This window comes from Sebastes umbrosus, chromosome 13 (assembly GCF_015220745.1).
Source record: "Sebastes umbrosus isolate fSebUmb1 chromosome 13, fSebUmb1.pri, whole genome shotgun sequence".
In the NCBI taxonomy this organism is placed as follows: domain Eukaryota; kingdom Metazoa; phylum Chordata; class Actinopteri; order Perciformes; family Sebastidae; genus Sebastes; species Sebastes umbrosus.
Window position 1 is genome coordinate 14,517,861 of NC_051281.1, and position 23,921 is coordinate 14,541,781.

Consider the following 23,921-nt stretch of genomic DNA (forward strand, 5'->3'; position numbering starts at 1 on the left):
GAAAGCAGAGGCTTTGAGTCTGCTCTTCAACAGGGCCAAGAGTGCACGGATCACCATGGTGATAGCATTGTTGAACGGTGAACAGCAGTTGGAAGAGAGACCTTGATGCACTATGCACATCTTTATTATGTTTAGACCACGTCTCATACTTCAAACAGAGAGTTGAATTGCCTTGTAATCACTGGCTCATCAAGTAGTTCATCTGCAGAGTTTATTTCCAGCGGGGGACCGCCTCCACTTGGTGGTTGAAAACATCTCCTGCTTTGAGACTTCAACTCCTTCAGCTAAAAACAAAAATGATGGATTGAACAAAATTCCAATAAAATCTGGATAAAGCGTGAACATCTAAGGTTTTTTTCTGGGTCCGCTATAGTCTGTTCTGCATTATGGTGCTGAAATGTCCTGTAATTACAAGTAGATTGACAATCATGAGTAATTTCTAAGCAATATAGCAGTGAGCCAGTAAAGTGAAACATTTCTAAAGCCTTCTCTGTATATTTAAGAAACATGAAGGTAATCTGCTCTCTTTGTATGCCCCAGTGGGGGTGTTTGTGGGGACAGACCTCTCACTGCTGTATTGTGTGTTGCTGTCAGCTCAAATCAAAGAAAAAGGGGAGCATTGCCGTCTTGACTTAGGGATACTCTTATTCTCCCTGCTTCAGTATACTGGTACCTGCACACACTGCCTCAAGCAAACTGTAAATGTCAGAGCGCACTGGCTTGCCTCTTCTTCACTCATCTTCCCTCAGAGAGGCCAAATGTGCCACAACATTTTTTTCTTGTGCGTGTGTTTCATTTTTACTCTTTATAGCCGATGTGACAAACACACTCAAGATGCACCAAAGTGTCTGCTTCACTCTCTCTTTATTTCTGTCTCCGTCTGCAGCGACCAGTTCCACGAAGCTGGAAGACCTGAGCTTTCTTGATGAACAGCGCAACACCCCCCTGCGGACATCCATTCGCCTACCCTGGCATAATACAGGAGGCAGGCCACCTCACGACTCTAAAGGTGACTGCACAATGCATTATTGCTGTAGATACACATGAGGCAAGTTACTGAATTTATTTGCCAATTCCCTTATTTTGAGATATTGACAATTTATACGTTTATGCTGTACCACTGTCAGTTGCAGTGTTAAAGTTTGTGTTAGTGTTTTTCATTGTTTTGGCAAATGAAACAGTGACAGTTGCTGTGAGGATAAAGTGCTATGTTTCAGTTTTAATGGTGTTTGGTGTGTTCAAATCCATATAAGGTAGTGTAGGAAAGAGTGTAGGAATTGCAGCTTTTTATACTATTAAGAGGTATGTATAAAAGTGCTACAGTTCATGCACGGTTCATCCGAGGTGGATGTAAACACCCTCAAGTTAAAGTTAAAAGTCAGCACTTACACCTCATAGTCATCGTTTAATTTCAAATCCAGTGTGTTTAAGTGCAGAGCCACAAAACTGTCCAAATACTTAAAAGTATGCACCGTAAACACTACTGCACTGATTTATATAAATGCTATGCTATCAAAAAGCTTGTTTCCTGCATGCATTAAGCTCTACAGATAAAATCTTGGCCTTGGTTCAGCAGCCTTTAACTTGGTTATATATTTTGAAACCTCGGTCTCACTGAGAGAAAATCTCACAGAGTGAATATTTGATGAGAACATGAATAATTTAATATGATATCATTAGATACTCAAACTGTTTAACTCTCTTTTGAAAGTGTCCTCCTCCTTTTCCACACCTCCTTAAACATGAGGTTGATACAGAAGCATCGTGTCAGTGGATTAATTTTTATATCCCAGAAGAAACATCAGTGCTGAGGCACAGTTCATGTCTGTTCAGACTGAATTTTGTTTTCTACTGTGTGTATGCATGTATTGAGTTTTCCGTCATTGCCAGGGACTGCAGGCAGTCTTAAACTGTTCTAGAGTAAAGGGAGTGAAGAAATGAGTTATGGTTAGTGTGGGCGAGAGACACCACCATAGCCCACAGGTCAGTTTTAAAGTTTGTCAGCAGTTGACCAACAGAATGTTTAAATATGTTTATTAAACCTCACATACATCTGTATACATCATACATCATCTAATATGTCAAATATGCAAGTAATCGTTACATTGAAGAACATGTAATAATTATTTTAAAGAATATGCTGGCGGCATTGCAATTTTTGTTCCATTAACTTAAAATTGTGTGTACTTTGGAGTCCTGCCAACCATCTCTCCAAAGTAGAATTACTAAATTGTTTTTCTCCTTTCCAAAAAGCCATTACTTTTGATTAATTTCAAGTATTTTTTTTTTCAGTATAAAAACTCAACGAAATTAAGCATCTAAGATTTCAACAAATAAGCTGCTTTCTAAATGTTTTTGTTAAAATCTGCAAAACCAAAAGTTAAGCCCTTGTTAAAAGAATAACATATTGTCAAGATACAGTTGATTCTAAGACCTACAGGATAATAAGCAGTAAGTCTAACTATCCCCAATGTCATTTTTTTTACACTCAAAACTCCTATTGAGGTTTTCGACTGAAGTTTCAAATGTCTTTCGCCATATTTTATGATGCCATCACCCTAACAAAAAATAAAGAAAAAAATAGATTTTTAGTTATTCTAGTTATGTAAATGTTATTTATAGTATTGTTAGATTGCAGCTAGACCACACTGTTAATATAGGTGCGTGCCTCACTGCAGTCGAAGTGTTGTTTTTGGAAGGCTAAATGCCAACAAATATGTAAAAAAATTTCAATAAATTTAGACTTTTGGAATTATAGGAAATGTCTGGATCACATGAGTTAGAAACAATCCTTCACAGCCACCACTGGAATCCAATTTTACAAATAGTATAATACTAATAATATTAGTGCATTCTAATCTTTATCTGCAACTGTGCAGAAATACCAGATTATTCACAATAAAAAGAAGAAGAAAAAAAACAACGCTTTTGAATGTTGATTTAGAATTCGAATGTCAACGTTATGATTGGAGCTTCAAACTATTTGGTACAACACTACTATCAAGTAGTATGAGCAGTAGTTGTAAAAGCAGCATCAGCAGTAGTAGCAGCAGTTGTATTAGTAGTAGCGATCATACTTGCCAACCCTTTAGATTTTCCCGGGAGGCTCCCATTTTTCATTGCCCTCTACCGGTTTCCTCCCGGGGTCACAATTCTCCCGTATTTCTCCAAATTTATGACAAATGTTCACACCTTTTTTCCTTTTCCTTAACTCAAACCTGTTTCTGGAACTGGACATGTGTATAAGCCCTACTGTTTCCACCCGGATGACAATAGAGCTACACCAAATGTCGGTTCCCGGTGGAAGAGATGCTCGAGACACAATGCGGTTTGAGCTGCGCTCGAGGCACATCACAGCGTGCAGCACCCAAGAGCTTTGCTAGACACGGCGAAAAGCTGTCGTGGCGTGATGCAAACCATTGGAAATAAAGGATTTCAGAGCACAGTGGTGCTGTTGTCACGTTGTCTCTGAAAGGTCCTTCAGTGAGTGAGAGACGGAAAGAGAAATGGAGAGTTCTAAGAGAAAGATATAGCCTACTCAAAAAATGATTGAATGAATAAAAACTGATGAACATTGGTTTATGCCAGAGATTCACACAAATTCGTGCCAGAGGGGTGAATTACTCAGTTTTCTTTCCTGAGGATTAAAAGTAAAACTAAAAGTATGCCTATTATACATAAAAATGTGGTTGCAGTGTCCTTAATATTTTGCTGTTTTCATTCTTTTAAAGTCACCAGAAAGCAAACAAAGTCTCTGAAACCACTTTGGTTTTGAAATCCTCACTATTTTTGAGATTCAAGGTTGGCAAGTATGGTAGCGATACTGTTATTAGTAGAGAGAGGATCAGAGTTTCTATAGAGTTCCTGAGTGAACAAGTGTTCTGAGATCTAATTAGTGCTGAAGTGGACCAGATAGAGAGCTCTCTTTCAAGTCCACTTACATCGAGATTCCACTTAAATAAACATTTATCCAAGCTAAAGCAGACAAAAGACACAGTTTTAAACCTACAACATAGGTTTTTAATGTTCTGCACTTTCTGGAGGAACAAAAGAATCAAGATGATTCCTTAAAAACTGGTATACGTAGGTATAAATATGGCAATATACACAGGTTTGTCTTTAGAGGATGGATTTATTCTGGGATAAATCAAGGCTGAACTAGAACCCAGCATCAGTTTGACGTTGCCAAACTCACCGGGAGAAAGGTCCAGTGTTGTCATTGCATGATTGTGTTATTGGAACGTCATTCAGAGGCTGCAGAAGAGCTCACAGTTAAAGGTTGATGTCTCGACATGAAGACATTGTAGTATTACTGACAGAAAGCAAACTGAAGCATGTTTCATGCCTTTTTCTAAAAGACATGTTTCCTATTGCTTTTCCTCAGCTCGTTTTGCTCCCTACAAACCCGTGGACATCATGCTCAAGCCCTTGCTGTTTGAGGTTCCCAGCATCACCACAGACTCTGTGTTCGTGGGCCGAGATTGGCTCTTTCAGCAGCTGGAAGATGTCCTGAAGGCCAGCGAGTCCACAGAGAGCCACGGCGCAGTAGTGGTGGGCAGCGTGGGTTATGGGAAGACGGCCATTATCTCCCGGCTAGTAGCACTGAGCTGCCACGGAGGCCGAATGCGCCAGATCGCCTCCAACAGTCCCAGTGCCTCCCCAAAAAGTAAGGAATTTTAGTATTTGCCTTTGGATGTGAGCACTACGTTAGCTGCAAGTTTTAAGTTTATGTTGTTGTATTTTATTGTATTTTGTGGAAGTGAAGTGAGGATATGTCCACTGACAATAAGAACTCTAATCTCCACAACTACTGTTAAACTGATATCACAAAATATGCCTTTATGGACAATATTTGTCATTGTTTTGGGTTGTTAATTGATTTCCAAGAATAAATATATACATACATTTGCATAAAGCAGCATATTTGTCCTCTCCAATGTTGATAAGAGTATTTAGTACTTGACAAATTTCCCTTTAAGGTACATTTTGAAATGTGTGTTTGTGTCTTCCAGGTGGTGGAGGACCAAGCACAGAACTTCCTCTCAGCCAGCCACCACAGCCCACTCCACCTTCCAGTGCTACCAACACGCTGAGGACCAACAGCTGCCCTGGGACCCCCGAGATGCAGCGACGCAGGGAGGAGGCTGTCAAACGCCTGGCTGCTAAGGTACAACTTTAGCCAATACTGCACCTCAGTATTCAGGAGAAATCACGGTGTCGGAGAATGTAGAAAAAAAATTGTCTCACTCATCCTTAGAGCAAAAAAAACATTGAAACAGATGTACAGATATCTGCTGTCTGTGGTGTACATTAATTGATATACTGCGTCTTCTGTTTTGGACAGTATATGTCTACCCTTCATGCAGTTCCATCTGTTTGTTCTTTCCGATGATACTCTCCCTTATTACAGAGATGTTGATGGTGTGCAGAGTTGCTCTTAGTATGTATGAGATGCACTACAGAAACCGGCTCAGCTCAGTTGATTTATGTTTATATGTGTTTGTATATGATTTATGGTTGTTTATGTTCATTTGTTTGATATTCAGCCCGTGAAATATGAATGGTCTTCAGCAATCCGCTAAGATTATGAAAAGACAGTGCCACCATTGGTCGCTCAGAGACCTTTAATATCACAGGTTTGTTTGATTTGAGAAGCAGTGAGCTTAGTTATAGACTTGGCCATGAAAAGCACGTTCAATATTAATGACCGCAGCATCTCGCTACTGCAGTATGACTGCGAGGAAGTGGGTAGATAGAAAACTTTGGCTCAGGTCTTTAGCGTGCCCTTTTAGCTCACAGATGGATGGCATTTGCATTGTGTAGGGGCGAGAATTACCACAGGGTCTCTCTGTGTGCTGCCATGGGACCACACTTAACAGTATAGTCAGAAGTTTTGTCCTAAATAGCAAACTGTTCTTATAGTGCAGCCAGTCATTTACTTCAGATCAGCTATCATAAGTAAAACCTCATCTTAAGCTGCTGTAGCTTTCACTGTCTTTCATTAAAGATAGACATAAAAAATGTACGTAAGGTCTATAGCTTTTTATTATTTCTTGTGCACAGAAAACTTGGTGAATCTTTATTGGACAGCAAACAGTAGAACGATGACAGTAAATGAGAGGAGAGCGAGATTGGAAATGACATGTAAGAACCTGTGGCGTTGCGGTTCATAGTCGCCACCTTAAATGGCAACTTTTGTGGCTCCAGAGGGAGCTGTGCAAATCTGGTAAATCGCCTCAAGTGATGTTACTTGAGGCAGCGTCAGTTGGGGCTGAAGATTACAAGTTTGAAAATGAAATCAAATCTGGGGGTGTGGAGGTAAAAAGAAGAAGTGAGCTTAGCAGACCTATGTAGCCCGCACCTCATCTCTGCTTGAGGCTAGTGGCTTGAGGCTACATTGGTCAGCATTAGCATAACCATAAGCACCAGAATGTTCGACCTAACTGTCGGTCATTGCGTTGCATTGTGGGTAAGGTAGGCACCATTTTTTGACAAGGAAGAAGTATGTATGAAATAAAAAAAACAATATGTCCAGTTCTGCTTCATCAAACTTGTAACCATTTGGCTGTGATCTGATACAGCTGACATGACAATCTTGTGTTGTCCTGGAAAATGATTTCATTATTCTCCTATTTTCCTTTAGCTGAGAATTAACCACTAGGCTACAGTATCTATCAGTGCTCCCCAAAACAGATAACATTGCCATCTGAAAGGGTTAAGTTATGTTCAGGATCATATTAACATTCAAATAAACATTCAACGTTCAAGTTTATGGACGAGAGTATTATGAATAGGCTGCTCTCGGTTATGTTGTGGAAACGCTGTGAACACGCCCGCAAGTTACATCACATGGTAGCACATGCAGGTTGGATAACATTACATAACGTTGCTTTCTTCACAACTCGTTTTAAACGGTTGAATAACGTTAAATTGGTTAGAATGTATGGTTCTGTTCATAAAGTTGACATGTAATTTCTAAGCATGTAAGAGATGATTTCATAGAGAAGTTATAGCCATAGACCGCACGTCTTTTAAATCAGACTTAAAGGTCCAGTGTGAAGGATCTGGCGATATCTAGCGGTGAGGAGGAGGAGATTGCAACCAACTGAAGCATCTCCCGTGTGCCAAGCATTTGGAGCAGAGCCAGTGTGTAGAGTGTGTGTGTGTGTACGTGGGAAATGAGTGGTGAAGCAAGAGCGAGAGAGCGGCAGCGACGGGAGCGAGTAATGTTATCGACTCCGCCACAAGCAGGGAAAGTTAACAAAGTTTGGTTTGTCCGTACTGGGCTATATATATAAACGGTTCATTCTAAGGTAACGAAAACACAACGATTCTTATTATCAGGTGATTATACACTAATTAAAACATACTTATCAATATTATTTTCCATTTCTGCAAATAGATCCCCTTAATTGTTACACACTGGTCCTTTAAGCAAAGAGGAACATGTCAGTGTATGGCGCAATTCCTGTCTGTCATACCAGCTTATCTTTATTATCTCTAGAAAACAGTGGAAACCCTGAAAGTAAACAAGCATGGACTTTTCTAATATAAAACATACTTTTCAGTTAGTTACAGTAGCGAGTGAACAGTTTAAACTTTTCTGCATTTGAGTCAGCAACACTGCCATCATTATTGCAGACCACTTGTCTGTGACGGAGCTGGCAGCAAAGACACAAACAAGAGTTGGACCATATTTCTGCGATGCTTTCTCCGATTATGATTAAAATTGTTCAGTGGGCAGACAAGTCCTCACTGTACCTGTCTACTTAATGTGCTTTGGCTTGCTTCGTGGAATCGCCGCTTGCGGCTGTCTTGTGGTTTTATAATTGTTAGCCCCGTATCTTGGTGAGGCTCCTGTTAAAACTGTCATGGTGGTATGCTATTGTCTTTTATCAGTTTCTAATCATCAAATCTGACATTTTTTGTATTAGTGGCCTCCACTCCTGCACCTTTAGGGACTACTGACTACACCCTATTCACATGTGCAGTTTATAAAACAGCACCACTGCTGCTTGCCGTGCAATGCCTGCACATTCAGTTCATTTTTTGGAAATACTTACAGTTGACTGAAACTCTCAGAGGCATTTAATAACTTTGGCATTTTTTGCCTGCTGAGAGTTTTAACAAGGAAGATGGGGGACCACTGTGTTTCAGAGAATATTTTGTATTCACGTTGGCATTCACTTAATTTGAATACATTTTGTGATGGAGGGTTGTTAGCTCGTTTGATGGGGGACACAGCTTTCTAATGGGACTCTTTGACGCTTTGTCCTCATTTTTAATGTTCCTGATTGCATCCTGGTGTCCCTGTTACACCTTCAGGGTTTAACACTCTTTCAGGGATACCTGCTTAGTAGTGAAATGGGGCATGAGATAACTACTGTACACTGGGAACGCTAAAGTTCATGCACCAGACGGTTGACTTTATGCCACTGAGGCTCATCTAAATGTCTATGAAACCCAAGCAATATCCCCACGCCAATTATTGTGTAAAGTGTTTCCAACAGGCTCTCTATGATGTGTGAATACTGATGCAACACTGAGCAGCTTCTGTCAAATTCTGTCAGTTCTTCTTCTTTTTAATCATTGATTTGAAAGTGGTCTCATAACAGGGCCACTGCGGCCATTACATTTTATGGTTTATCGCGAGTTTTATGTCTTACTGCTATTACAGAGGCACGTTTTTAGGCATTGTTTCTCAACAGTAAATTCATTGGTGTGCCAGTACATGAAGCACTGCAGGTGCACTGCAGAGTGTTGCATCATCATTGAGATTCTTATTTCTCATTGATGAGGCAGAAGTCTACATGACTTGTACACTAACTATCACTGCAGCCTCTTTGTCAGGCACCTATCCATTATTGTATTTATATAAACAGCAGGTAACTTAAAGAGAAGAGTGTTCTACGGTCTCAGTTTTCTCTGGAATGTGGTGTTCTTTTAAAGTAGCAATCTGTAAGATTTCAGTCCTGGTTGATTTGGCGACACCCTGTTTTACTGGTGGTAACATCAAATCCGGTTTAATACTAACGTTACAGGTCCCAGAATATTGGGGGCAGCAAAATACACTATTGTTGTTTTAATAAAGAAGTCAGGAAATAAAAAGCCTTTTTCCATCATTCTGTGAGCAGCCGTGATCTGATGTTATGCTGCACACAGCAGGAGTCTGCGAAAGTGAAAGTAGTTGGTTACCTCGCTGAGAAGTTGTAGATGTGTAGCCTGTCGCCTGCAGCTCTTCATCTAACAGCTCACTGTGGCTGCTCATTCTTGTTCTAATACTTACTGACGTATTTATTTAACTGAGCCGCTGTCAAAAATGGACGTTGTCTTGTTTTGGAGAAGCATTTTTGATGAACGATAGTGGTTAGTGTGAAGCTCACTGACAAAGGTAAACCACCATATCACACTCCTGTTCCTTGCAAATCAGTAAATCTAGGTGACAACTGAGCCATCATGGCTTACAAAATATAGAAATAGTACAAATTTCACTGTACCAAATCCCCCAGTTTAATGTATAATATTTGATAATCTATTTGAAAGCATATATGAATAGTTGCTGTGTTATTTTTTGGGTTTAATTTAGTTCCTGTTCTCTCACTTTTATGTTTTCTTTTTATGATTTGTAGAGCAAATTTAATTCCATGGAATTTCACGGTAGTCCTAGGATGATTAATCCTTTACCTTTAGACACTTGTGATCACTTTTCTTCCTTTGCTTTTGCATTTACATTTGCAGAGCCACATATTATTTTGACACTTTTATAAAGAGCACACATCTGGAGACAACTAGTTGATATTGTGGTGATAGATAAAGGTGAAATGTGCCACAGACGAAGCTCTAACCCCGGTGGTTTTGTTCCATTTAAATTGTAATTACTTGTTTGAAGCGCAGTCCCGCCATCACGAGTCTCTGGATTGGTGTAGAAAGTTTACGGTCTCATTGTTCCTACCTAGTCTTGCTTCAGACCTCTAAATCACTGTCAACATCTTGCAGCCAGAGTGCTTGTAGTGGATTTATTAGTTCATCTGGTTTATATTTCCCCCATTACAAATGAAGGAAATATAAATACACTTTTAGATGTCACTGTGGTCTGGCTTAGAGGAAATAAAGTAAGCTTTAGTGAGTGATTTTTTCCAGAAGCTGGTCATCATTGTTAATGAAGCAATAGGCAGCAGAGGAAGAGGTCACCTGCTCTTCCTCCTGCTGATCTTGGAAGTGTGTCAGCTCCTCCAGGTTGGACTGTAATTAGAACAGAGTCATATATCCCCAGGGCATTTCTCTTTCCTTCTTCCCCAACCCCTGTCCCTCCCTTTTCCTTCTAAATCAGACCTCCTTTGAACACTGCAGCAACCTGACTTCAGACAGAGAAGGTCCTTCTTTTAGAGCTCCACCTGGGATCCACAGCTTCCTTTTTATAGTAGAGTTTATCTGAGGTGGGCAGGCTTTGCCCAGTTACTTCATCATCCCTTCTAAAGTTGTGTTCTCAACTTGGTTGAATGGATCATATGTGGCTTTATGGAGGCTATGAATATAAGAGGGCATCAGACTCAAGACTATATCCACAGAATTTGTTTTTTAGTCCACAAGCAATTGGCTTTTGCAAATGCTTTGAGGTTATTGAATGTCCCCAGCTTTGCATATTTTTCATTGCTAAAGCCAAAACTAATTTACGCTTTTCATTTATTACTCTGACATGTTTTTAACACTCCATATGTCTGAAATAACCCTGCCTTGACCTGTTTGTCTCCCTTCTCTTTGTGTTCCAGGTGGTGGCCTATCACTACTGCCAGGCGGATAACACGTACACTTGCCTGGTACCAGAGTTTGTACATAGTATCGCTGCCCTGCTGTGCAGAGCACACCAGCTCAGTGCGTACCGGGAGCTGTTGCTGAGAGAGCCCCACCTCCAGAGCATGCTCAGTCTGCGCTCCTGTGTCCAGGACCCCATGGCCGCTTTCCGGAGGGGCGTCCTTGAGCCACTGGCCAACCTACGTAAAGGTAAAACACCATTTTATAATATACTTCAATATTTCATGTTTGCAGGCTTCTTCTGTTGTGACTCAATTTGCTCAACTGTACTCCAGGAAATGTATAGTATAGAAAACATTCTTTAGATGACCCAGCCCTTACCCATGGATATATAAGAACTGGATACTGGACCTGGAAATCTTCCTCTGGGCCAGATGTTTTTCGGTCCTCAGCCACATTAAGTAATAACTTCAATAAAGACAAAAACGAGACAGACTTCAGAATTTGATATAAATAGATTTACTGTAGATCAAACAGAATACAATAAACCGAGTGCTGGTCTGGAGAGCAGACTGGAACACCTTCAATGGTGCACCGGCTTTTATTATTTTTTATTCAGTAAATGTTTAAAAATAAATGTTTAATACTGAAAAGATGATTGTCAATATGCTTATTTTACTTGATCATTCACATATTAATAAACACGATGCAAGAAATTATTTTCCACAACTATTACAGGCTTATGATCATACCAACGTTTTTTTTAGTCCCTGATCTCCTCGAGTAACTCAACCAGCTGCCACTGAAAGTATTAACTGTTGTCTTTACAGAGAAAATGGAACTTGACATTTCAGCAAGGAGTGAAGTTGGAGCAGTGGCTGTGAAGTTGATGAATCTAAGTGAAAGCCCTTACCACTCACTCTCACCGCACGTCAGAGAGAGAGGGTTCAGTTACTGCTTTGAAACAAGGCACCTCTCTGCACACTCGCCAAAGGGCAATTTAGTTGAGCTAATGCTGTTAAGAGCTGTACCTCACTGCACATCATCTTACCGTTGATGGTTATTGTGTGTGTGTTTCCAGAGCGGAGGATTCCAGAGGAGGACCATATCATCTTGATAGACGGGCTGAACGAAGCCGAGTTCCACAAGCCTGACTACGGAGACACCATTGCTTCCTTCATCACGAAGATCATTGCTAAGTTCCCCTCCTGGCTTAAACTGGTGGTCACTGTCCGGATTAATTTACTGGTAAGGAGGAGCTCATTAATATTAATAAAAAAAACATTGTGTTGAGCTTGTCTCAGGCAATATATTTTCTTGCAATATGACAGAATGAGTCGTCATTATTCAGACATTTCAAATTAAGCAGCTTGTTTCAAGGGAGAGTTAAAATCAGATTATTACAGGAGGTTATCTAATTTAAGAAATCTCTCAGTACGATTGTAGTATGTAATAAAGCTCTAGTCCGATCTGCCGTTACCTCTTAATACTCACACTGACTGCCATCAAACCCTGCCGATTTTGACAGGTGTGAAAGTTGAAAGGTCTTCTTGAGCTGCTCCTGCTTGTCATACTCGACTCTCAACAGAGTCATTTTTGTCAAGCGTATCCAGGAACATTCAAGAAGGAAGTGAAGTATCAGTGACCCGGGAATCAAGACTGCATGACAGGGAAGGAGCAGTCAGTCACTTTGAGCTGACTAGCTCGGAGGGAAAGTGACACTCGGTCGACCAGTTACAGAGATGTGTTGAACTCACACTGGTGATAGCTGAAGGCTTTGACATGCCCGATGAGACATGCGGCGGCAGGGATGAAGCGCTGAGCCTGGGATAATAATGTGATAGCTGACATCTACAGCTCAAGTTGTTAATGCTCAGGCAGAAGCCAGGTCGAGGTAGTGTCCATCAGTATGCAATGCACTACAAACCAAGTTCAACCCATTTGTTTTGTCCTACGAGTCAGAATTAATATTCGGTTCATGTCAAGGTTCTCTGGGTATGCTAAATCAATCTATTATAACACTGACATTTTTTATTCATGCTCTTATGTGTTCACCTCTATTAATCCGTCAGGATCCGTTTATGGTGGGGGAAAGATTTTTTCCGGATGTCTCAGTTGACTGCACACAATGCAATTTGCTTAAAACATTTCTGTGAAAGTAAATGTAGCTAGGTGGGCTCTGATTGACACGGTGAAGCAGTTTTTAAATTGAAGAGAATTTGTGTCACAACCTCTTAACTCTCCACATGTCACAATGTCTGTCCGAGTAAGTAGATAAAAAGGACGAATCATTCGTATAGAATTGGAAAGGCCACATGATACTCCGTCTTCAATGGAATCCATGAAGGAAATAACACTCAGCTTGCAACCACAGCATCATATTTGTGCATAGAAGTGTCATGAAAGTGTCACAGGTTTTGTTTTGCACCTTGAGCAAACAAATAGGATGTCACCCATGGGGACGGGTTCAGGATATTGGCCTTTGCTTGTTAGACTAATATCTGGCTTATCTGTGAGGTGTTGCTAGCACTTCACTCACCCCGTGGATTATAATCACGTTCTGTGCATGTGTGGATACATGTTTGTGTGTGTGTTTGCTGTACCCCTGTCATGATGAGGAAGAGGGAAGTGTTATCTCACTGAGGCAATGTTTCTTCAGCCTCAGACAGGCAGAGGATTGGAGGATTAAGGTGCATTGATTTCTCCAACCCCCAGGACATGGATTGAAATGTGAGCTCTGGCTCAGACCTCTGTTAGAAGGGTTTCCTGTTGCCCCCCCACCATCCTATCCATCCCCTGCCTCTTAATACTCACATCCCCAGTCCTGTTTTTCTCATAGCCACATTTCCAATAGTAACAAGTGTCTGCTTTGGCCTGATAGCTCAGTATGTTTGCTCCCCTACTGCTCAAAGACAGTCCTCTGATGATTCTTCTATTTGTCTGTTGTGGTAATAAGGAATACAATTTATAATGCAGAGACGAAAACTACTTATTGTTATTCGGGTATAGAGATTTGATTGGTACATTTTCTCATTAACATAGGCTAATTTGCAATGAGCATGGAAATATAACTTCATATATGTCTTCACCTTGTCTCTTCCATAGGAGATCACAAGCCTTCTGCCCTTCACCAAGATCTCCCTGGATGACTTTTCCGACAACACAGAGATAAGCAACGACCTCAACGCGTATATCCAGTACCGCATCAATGGCAGCAAGGATATCATGAACAACATTAGCCTGAACGGCAAGGCCGACCCTATCACAGTCGGCAAGCTCAGTAGCCACCTGATCTCCCGCAGCCAGGGCTCCTACCTGTATCTCAAACTCACCCTGGACCTGTTTGAGAGAGGCCACCTGGTGATCAAGAGTGCCAGCTACAAAGTCGTGCCCGTGTCGCTGGCGGAGCTCTACCAGCTACAGTGCAACATGAAGTTCATGACCAATTCAGCCTTTGAGCGCTCGCTGCCAATCCTCAACGTGGCGCTCGCCTCACTGCACCCCATGACCGACGAACAGCTGTTCCAGGCCATCAACGCCGGCTTCATCCAAGGGGAGCTGCCATGGGAGGACTTCCAGCAACGCATGGAGTTGCTCTCGTGCTTCCTCATCAAACGGCGGGATAAGACGCGCATGTTTTGTCACCCCTCCTTCAGAGAGTGGTTGGTGTGGAGAGCTGATGGAGAGAGTACAGACTTCCTCTGTGACCCCAGGTCAGTCCTCTTTGCTTTTTTAAACACATGCAGTAACTCAGCAGCTCTCCTTTTAGGAATGTGGGCCACTATTACAGGCAAGACAAGTAATATTCTTGCACATCATAATAAGACCCCAAACAATCCGTTAGAAAGTACAAATTAGGGATAGTATGGTTGTTTTGATGTGGGGTTGTATGAAGTAATTATCCATAGTCAGTGTATTACCTACAGTAGATGACGGTTGGCACGCCCCCAGTTTGGAGAAGCAGACAGGAGTTACCGCATGGAAGCAAAGCAATGTACTGCTGTGGACGGGGCCGGCAGCAAAACGTATTTTAGCCCTTTTGCTGCTGCCCTCGTCCACAGCAGTATGTTGCCTTTCTCCCATGCTGTTACTCCTGTCTGTTTCTCCAAACTGGGGGTGCGCCGACTGTCATCTACTGTAGGTAATACACGGACTGGATAAGTACCTCATGCAACCCCACTTCAAAACCCCCAAACTATCCCCTTAAGCATGACTAGAATTACATGGCAGTAATCAAATTAATTACCTAAATTAAATTTTTTATCACAATATCCTTTCACTAATTTTGAGACTGTCTCTCGGAGCGCTGCTTGGAATTCAGCCCTTTGAATACAAATGATATGCACAGCAGACGGCACTCATGTTTGAGAAGTAATCATGTTGTTTGTCCTTGAAGTTTGTGGTCCTGAATTAGTCATTTATTGGATGTGAATCATGGCCACCACTTTGCATGAAAACTAGACTGACTTGAAGGACTTTGTGTGGAGAGTAAGTAGAACATACTGATCAATAAGTGCATCACAACTCGTACCTGAGACGGGGAGGAAATTGAGTTTGAGATGTTGCAGGTATTTATTATAGTCATTACAACCCACTGTTTAGAATGCAGAAGCTATCTGTATTGCAGCTTTTTTTTTATTTTGTTACCAGCAATCAACAATTCACAAGGACACTACTGACATACAGAGATCCCTGCTGCTGTTTCCACTGAAAAACAAAAGCCAACGAGTGATATTGCTTCTTCAGTCCAGAGCTCTGGCTGTTGGTAGCAATACAGTGGGTGCCAGCCTAATTTGAAATAGTTGGATGTTAAACTTATATGAGATTCATTTCACAAAAGTCCTGTTATTAGTGTGTCCCTGTTAACTAAAAATTATTTTTAGAAATGGACCTTTGAATCAGGAAATAGACTAAAAAACAAGTTGAAAACTACAGTATGAATACCTTTTTTTATTTGGGAAAATGTTGCCCTAAATATTTTACATAATTTATGCAGTCGTGTGAATCTACAGAAGAGACTTCAATCTGCAGAAAATGATCATTGTTTCCTGCCGTGCCCTTCTTGCCCTGTGAGACAGGCTTATCTCCTTTAGTCGTGCTACCTAATTGTAATTCTGGAGCCCTCTCACCCACATTAGAGACTTCAGTCATTCACACTTAATAAATTGGATGATGTCACTTTGGCCTGTTTTTTTTCCCCTTCCTGTTGCTCGTCAGTATCACCTCTAGTCACACAGCCGTGTCTCTAAGTGGACCAGAGCCGAGCTTCATATTCTGGTCATTCACAGCCTTCCAACTCTGTCATTAAAAAAACAAAGGCTCAGAGTCTGGCACAGGGAATGCACATGCAGACAAAAGCTTGCTGCACTGCCAGGGCACGAATAGAGAGAATTTTAAGCAGATCAAAATGATCTGCAATCATGCATGTCCTTTTAATGAAGTTCTGCATTAATTAATGGCACAGTGCCTGAGTGAAGAAGGAAAGGAGAACCCAGGGGTTTTACTCTCTCCTTCAGTGGGGCATTCTGCATTTATACGTAACTGAACTAAATAGTTCTCCGTGACAATGCCAAGGTGCTCTTCATGACCAAAATGAATGAGCAGTTTCATGTTCACTTCGGGCAGATTAACACCAAATGCATCAGTAGATTTACATATAGCGAAAAAGTACCATCCAAAGTTTATCCTGAAGCAGAAGACCAGATGAGACTATGTTATAAAAATGTTTCCCACAACAACAGGAAAAGTTCTGTCTCCTAGTCTTTTGCTGTCATTCTGTTTGTTACTTAGGGGTGGGAATCACCATCACGATATGATGTTATCGCGATACTTAAGTCATCTTATTGCGATTTTAAACATTTTGCGATAAACTGAATTAGGGCTGTCCATAATACTGTTTTTTTGTGCTTTGAAGCTTCGGTTAGAAATATTCGAAGGTATTCGAAGCTTCTCTTTGCTTCGCGGCGCAGCAGGCTGACATGTTCTTCTGTCTCCATCTCACCCGTAAGATATCGTTTTCACTCTGTCCATCTCGGAGTTTTCATTAACATATCTTGAGGTCAGAAGCCAAAGGACCCCTTTGAAAATGGCAATGCCAGTTTTTCCTCACCAAAAAATTTAGCGTAACTTTGGAGCGCTATTTAGCGTTCTTCCCGACAAGCTGACATGACATGGTTGGCACCAATGGATTCCTTAAGTTTCATATGATACCAGTATCTAACCTTAAGACCGAGCACGCTACAACCTCTGAAAGACAGAATTCAGAATAAGAGGTTAATAGTTTATATAATGAAAGATTGATAGTTGAAGTCTGTGTATTGATACAATATTGCCACGCAAAATATTGCGATACTATGCTGTATTGATTTTTTCCCCCCTCCCCTATTGCTACCTATTCTCCTCTCCAGCTGAGTCTCCTCTTTGTTGTTTCCTCTCTCAGGACTGGTCATGCTCTCATGGCTTTCATGCTTTCCCGCCAAGAGGGGAAATTGAATCGTCAGCAGACCATGGAGCTGGGACACCACATCCTCAAAGCACACATCTTCAAGGTACAGCTATGGAAGCTATAGATGCTTTCTACATCATCTCTGATTGAAATGCATCCCTTGTAGGAATTTCATGGTGTTCACTTTCTGTTTATTTATTTATGTATCGTGTGTTCACCAGAGGATGAGCCATGGGACGTGAAGAGAAACACTTGTTCTGCTCAGATTTATTGACTTTATGCATGTGTGTTTATGTCCTTGTGCATTCATATATGCTTTGGTATGTGTGTGTGTGTGTTGGTGTGTGTGCAGGGCCTGAGTAAGAGAACAGGTGTGTCATCCAGCGTGCTGCAGGCTTTGTGGATCAGCTGCAGTGCCGACGGCCTCTCTGCAGCCTTGGCCTCCCTGAGGAATCTCTACACACCCAACGTCAAGGTAAAGATGTTCTCTAGATCTTATGTGCCGGTTAGACCTGCAACATCCAGCCCATTAGCTGATTAGATGACGAGAATGGTGATTAATAATGATCATTTTGAAATACCAAACATTCGCTGGTTCTGTCTTCTCAATTGTATACCAGCGTAATAAAATATTCTTGTTTTTTTTAATTGGTGGTCGGACAAAATAAGCAATTTGAAGACATCACTCTGGAATCTGGTAACTTATGATGGACATTTCTTGTTATTTTAGACTTTGATTTAGATTTTTAGTCTTAATTGATTATTCAAAAAGTCAAAATAATTTCCATAAAACTCTCAAATCACACACAAACTTCTGATTAGTATACAGGGTATTATTAGTGACATCTGAAGTCCCTGTCCCAAGTCTCCCTGAATGCTTTTGCAGTTCCACAGATGGTAATTAAATTGTGAATTATTATAAATGTCACGCTCTGTTCCTTACACATACTTATGGGGATGAGTGTGAGCTCAGAATAGATTAACTTTTGAAACCGCCATGAAAAGCAGTATAAGGATGCTCATCGGCCTAGACCGATTCATCTTGTTTCTTAACATTAGCTCGATGTCTGCAAGGCCAAAAGCAAATACCATTAACAGGCAGAAGTTTAAATTAATACACAAATAATTAGAGTCAGAGTGAGTTACATAATTTAAATGGATTATAAAAATATAAAAGCTTAAACTCTCTTCTCCACCTCCAAACTCATTTTGTATCTTTTATTAGTCCTAGCCCTCTTAGCCATTTTCAATTTAGCCCATAAAGCGTTTCCTATTTTCTCATAGCATTTCACAATAATTCACATTTTTCTCACACTACCCTATTTTGGCATTTCTTGCAATATGTCCCATTTTCCTTGTTGCTTATATGATAATGATAAGAACATGTCTCAGTATGTTCATGGCAATGATAGATGTAGTGTGTGTGTGTAATGTTAGCAATGAATAAAGTGATAAAAGACGGTCTATGTTACGTTAGTTAATTAAAAACGGTTGGATACCAACCGCTTATGTGAACACAAGAAGAATAGAAAAGAAGGCCGATACAATCAGTTTGCATCTTTGGCCAACTGTAATATCATTTATATCCTGTAGCTTAATAATATTTCAAGACTAAAATAGTCAGTTGCTTGTTTCACTCAATGATTAGCCATTTATGTATCAGATGTTTCCCAGGCATTCTTATTGTCATATAAGCAACACGGAAAATGAAAAATGTTATTGATGAAATGAGCACCAGGACGAAGAAAATAGGTTTTGAGGAGTTAAAGGGACAGCACAAGACTGGGGACAGAAAGTCATTTAAGGATAAGCCTTTTTTTACTATAAATATAAACTTACTGTATTATTTATTCAGACATTCAGATACACTTTTGACTCCTCAGATAGTCTATTAATGAGTTGTTGCTTCCGGAGCCCCGTCCTGTTTTGTTTAGAGAGGGAGAAAATCATTTGTATTTGCTAGATTATGTCACAATGATGTATTCTGTCTTGAAGCTATATTATCCCACATATTTTCTTAGCGTTTCAGTGGTATCCTATCACTCATTGTCTATTTGTGAGTTATTGTGTGTAAGTGTAACATCACTCAAAGAGACATTTACAGAACAACCTTGTTCTGTCCTCTGGGGGAAAACTGTTAATTCATTCCACATTGGATGCAACCAAAAAACGCACAGTTTCATTTCCTGTTGTCGGATACTCATTTGGCTCCGTGGTTCTGTTTGACTAAGCATTTATTATTGATTTCCTCATCGCGGAAGAGAATAACACACCTAATAATTGCGCTCAGTAGAATGTGACTACTTCATTTTGTGTATGACCTTTGCTTGGAGAGAAGTCTCTGAAGCTGAAGCAATAACAGCTTTTACACTGAAATGAGCTACAAGGGGAAAATCAAATGTATTTTAGAGTCTGAGATCCAGATTTCGCTGCTGTTTAAATTAAACATTGACCACGATGTTCACACATCCTTGAAAGTCATAAATTGGAGAAAAAAAATAGATGGGCTTAGAAAAGTGTTTAATCCTCACATCTTGTTGCACCTCCATTATAACAAACTCATGCCATGTATTTTATTTTATATTCAAGTCAAGATCCCACTTTTTTCTAATGATACCCGTAATGCCTTTTATGTAATATTGTGAATAGTGTGGAAATCATGTTTTATCTACCTTCGAAAGGAACTTCAGGATTAATGAGTGCATAGGGATTCACATGATCCTCTTAGATAATATTTTTCACATATGTTTACAATCCATCTAGGATTTTGTCATCCTGATCTTTTTCCATGTTGTAATTTTGCTATTTTGGTCTATTCTGTACACACGACATTTATTTCACATCTGTCCGTCCTGGAAGAGGGATCCCTCCTCTGTTGCTCTTTCTGAGGTTTTTTCCATTTTCCCCTTTTAAAGGAGGAGCGAGGGTCTGAGGACAGAGGGTGTCGTATGCTGTACAGATTGTAAAGCCACTTCAGGCAAATATTTTTTTCTGTGGTATTGGGTTCTATAAATATAGTTGACATGACTTGATTAAATACAGACAGATTTTTTTATCTTGAAATCGCAGCATGACAGCAGCAAGATGTCATTTTTGTTTCCTCTTTTCCTCATCGCAACTTTAAGTTGTAGTGGGCTCATGGTACCAACCATTACATACTAGCTTGTCGGGAAGGAGGCTAAATACTTATTCAAACTTATCCTAATCCAAATTTAGGCAAAATTTTGGCAAGGAAAAACTGTCTCTGACCTCAAGATAATCATGGCCATTTTCAAAGGGGTCCCTTGACCTCTGACCTCAAGATATGTGAATGAAAATGGGTTCTATGGGTACCCACGAGTCTCCCCTTTACAGACATGCCCTCTTTATGATAATCACATGCAGTTTGGAGCAAGTCATAGTCAAATCAGCACACTGACACACTGACAGCTGTTGTTGCTTGTTGGGCTGCAGTTTGCCATATTATGATTTGAGCATATTTTGTATGCTAAATGCAGTACCTGTGAGGGTTTCTGGACAATATCTGTCATTGTTTTGTGTTGTTAATTGTTATCCAATAATAAATATATACATACATTTTCATAAAGCAATCATATTTGTCCACTCCCATGTTGATAAGAGAATTAAATACTTGACAAATCTCCCTTTTAAGGTACATTTTGAACGGATAAAAAAATGTGCGATTAATTTGTGATTAATCGTGATTAACTATTTTAATTGATTGACAGTTAAATTAATTGAAAGATATCTTTTATTGTCTTTTACATAAGAGAGATTATAAATGCAATACAATTGAATTGTTTGCAGACAACACAAGTGCACAGATGGCAACATTTTGATAACATCATTCTAACACCAGCTGTCCGTGTTTTTTTGCATTTCATTTGTACAATCAGGTGAGCCGTCTGCTGATGCTGGGCGGGGCGAACGTGAATTACCGCACAGAGGTCCTGAACAACGCGCCGGTGCTTTGCGTCCAGTGCCACCTCGGTCACCAGGAAATTGCCTCCCTGCTGCTCGAGTTCGGGGCCAGCGTAGAGGTGGTGTCTGAAAATGGCATGAACCCCCTGTGCTTTTCAGCCGCTGCAGGACACCTGGGACTAGTCATGCTGCTCTGCAAGAGGGGAGGCAAGGTGAGGGGTCCATATTGTTGATCATAAAAACTGAACTGTCTTTAGGCTAAAGTTGTGTCTATCTGTGCAGACTTTGCTCAGCCATGTTGATGCAGTACATAACCTAAAGCTATTTAAACATACAGTAAATTGACCCCAGGTGTTTCGGTGCAATAAAGCTAACCATGTTGTATTCTCGCCAGGTTGATCATGTAGATAAGAGTGGCCAATGTGCACTGGTTCATGCTGCTCTCCGAGGACACCCAGAGATCATCCAGTACCTGCTGGAGCTAGAATGGAGTGCTGAGGGGCAGCAGCAGGACTGCGCTCTGAAGAACAAAGCTCTGCAGCAGGCTTTGATAGCGGCCTCCAGCATGGGACACACGCAGGTCTGACTCACACACATGCACATATTTCACACTTGGCACTCCACCAAACCCTCACCAGCCTCCCCCCGATACATAAAAACAATGAATGAACCTGAGATTTTTTTATGTTTTTTGTGGCACTAGGCATAATTTGCTTCCACCCTGAAGGATATTGGTCTTTCCACAGTGTGGTTGAGCTCTAATGATAAATAATCTCAAACAGGGTTCCAGATCTTAATAAATGAGCCCTCATTACCCGTAAGGACCGCACCGCACTTATCCTTTCATGAGGCAGTGCGCTGAAAATGTCACATTTTCAAAAATGCAAAATTTTCTCCTGACTTAACAACATCACAACAGCTGTCTTTTCCTGTGTGTTTTCATAACAACCTCCCACAAAATATTCCAGAGAGCAGAGCAGAGCGAGCTATAGATAAAATCTGAGCACATCCTGTTCTCGGTGATGATGACTTGAAGTGCTATTCAGCCTTGTATGTCTGAAAGCAGGATTCAAGGATCGCTGCCCAGGTGCGATGCAGGCTCAAGGTTTATTTTGGCTTCCTCATTAGCTGGAATAGGATCCCGAGGCCCGGCTCAGAATAACAGAACTGGGCCAAGCTAAGCTGTCAACCCACATGTAGAAGGAGACCCCGTTAAAAGAAGTATTAATCAGATTGGACTCAACTCATATAAACCTCATACAGCGGTTCAGGGACAAGTGGTTCTCTAGTCTGCTGTGATTAATTTATAAGAGTTTTCTCAGGCAGCGATATCCCATTTGTTGCTATTCTCTTACAGAATTAGCATGTTGTATAACCTCTTGAAGGTTTATTTGATATCTTATGCTGAAACAGTATGCCATTAATCTGAGTTTCTTTTTTGGCAGGTTGTGAGAGGCTTGCTGGCGTTGAATAATGAGCACGCTGTGCAAATTGATAGCCACGACACTCTGTGGGGAGAGACAGGTATGTTTTCATCCATCTTTTTGCATTACGCGGCTCCCCTCGTATCATCACCTGCTGTTTTAGCATTCTGGACCTCGCTGCTGTGATTGCGTGCTGCAGCGGAAAGGTCTTGTATCTCTCTGCTGCACAGTAATACTCTCTGTTTGATGTTGAGGTCGCTCATCCCATTTTCGGGGCTGTTCCAAGTTTTCCTGTGCTGTACTTTCTGGTAAAAGCATTACTTACTGTGGCTCATGTGGGTTTCTACTTAGAGTTTGGTCAACACAGCATTTCCTCTGAACAATGATTTTCCAACATGCCGCTGGATTTCAGCTACAGCATCCCCTTGGTGCTGTATGTTAAGATACTGCCAACAGTTTGGACATTTTGAAGTTACCCCTCCATCTGTTGTATGCATTGCTGGCCATATTTAGGTATACCAGGGATATTGCTGTAGAATTACATATGGATTATAATCCACTTAGGTCTTGATGTATACATTTAGCTGTTGATATTAGTGGAACCTTTTTTTTCTGAGAGAGTTTTTGGGGCGACTGGTTTGTGCTTCTGCCTGATTTAAAGTTGAGTGATGACAGAAAGTGAGAGACAGAGTTTACTAATCAGGAGTAGATGTTGAGGACAGTGGCTGTTGTTGATGGCCCGCTCAAAGCCATTTGAGATTGATTGACTGTAAAAAGCCGTGTGGAGAAGCAGGGAACAGTATAACGTCTAAAAGCAGGAAGTGGCTGTCGGGTGTAAAACTGGTTAAATGAAAGCTGGATAAAGTATTAGAGAGCAATGTTTAGTTTGACAGAAATGACACCCGCTGGAAGGGTTCAGGTATGAAGTGGCCTTAAGAATATTTGTTCGCACATGTGCTTTGTTTTCTGGTCCCCAGTTTAAAGGAACACTTCACCCACAAAATGATCATTTGTATATCAGTTACTCACCCCGGGCCACCTTGAATTCTTGAAGAAAACTTGCTTGCCTCAAAACACTTCGGACTTCTCCGGAGCGTGAGACCCCCATTTACTTCAATTCATCAAGACTTTTCTCCGTTTTTTGATTCTCCGTTCACTGTGGAGGCTTGCGAGAAAAGCAAAGAATTCAAGGTAACACAGGGTGAGCAATTGATATAAAAATGGTCATTTTGTGGGTGAAGTATCCTTTCAAGTACTAAAAATATTTCATTACATAAGTTTCAGACACATGCCGTGTTAGAGGTGCAGCATTTTTTCCGAATATTTTGAAATGTTGGACACATTTGAAATGTTTGTCTCTCATCTTCAGCGCGAGCTTT

The 23,921-nt window shown here is 40.8% G+C and overlaps 1 protein-coding gene across 5 annotated transcripts in view; it reads left to right on the forward strand.

The window, feature by feature from the left end:
* Positions 1–23,921, forward strand: part of tanc1b (tetratricopeptide repeat, ankyrin repeat and coiled-coil containing 1b) — a 118,993-nt gene that overhangs the window by 81,432 nt on the left and 13,640 nt on the right. For all 5 annotated transcript variants that reach the window (XM_037788976.1, XM_037788980.1, XM_037788977.1 and 2 more), the window contains 11 exons: positions 887–1,009; positions 4,385–4,666; positions 5,013–5,167; positions 10,770–11,001; positions 11,834–12,000; positions 13,858–14,465; positions 17,192–17,300; positions 17,550–17,672; positions 21,094–21,330; positions 21,513–21,698; positions 22,564–22,642. In XM_037788976.1, the coding sequence (XP_037644904.1) occupies positions 887–1,009; positions 4,385–4,666; positions 5,013–5,167; positions 10,770–11,001; positions 11,834–12,000; positions 13,858–14,465; positions 17,192–17,300; positions 17,550–17,672; positions 21,094–21,330; positions 21,513–21,698; positions 22,564–22,642 (2,301 nt within the window). The remainder of the gene's footprint in view (positions 1–886; positions 1,010–4,384; positions 4,667–5,012; positions 5,168–10,769; positions 11,002–11,833; positions 12,001–13,857; positions 14,466–17,191; positions 17,301–17,549; positions 17,673–21,093; positions 21,331–21,512; positions 21,699–22,563; positions 22,643–23,921) is intronic.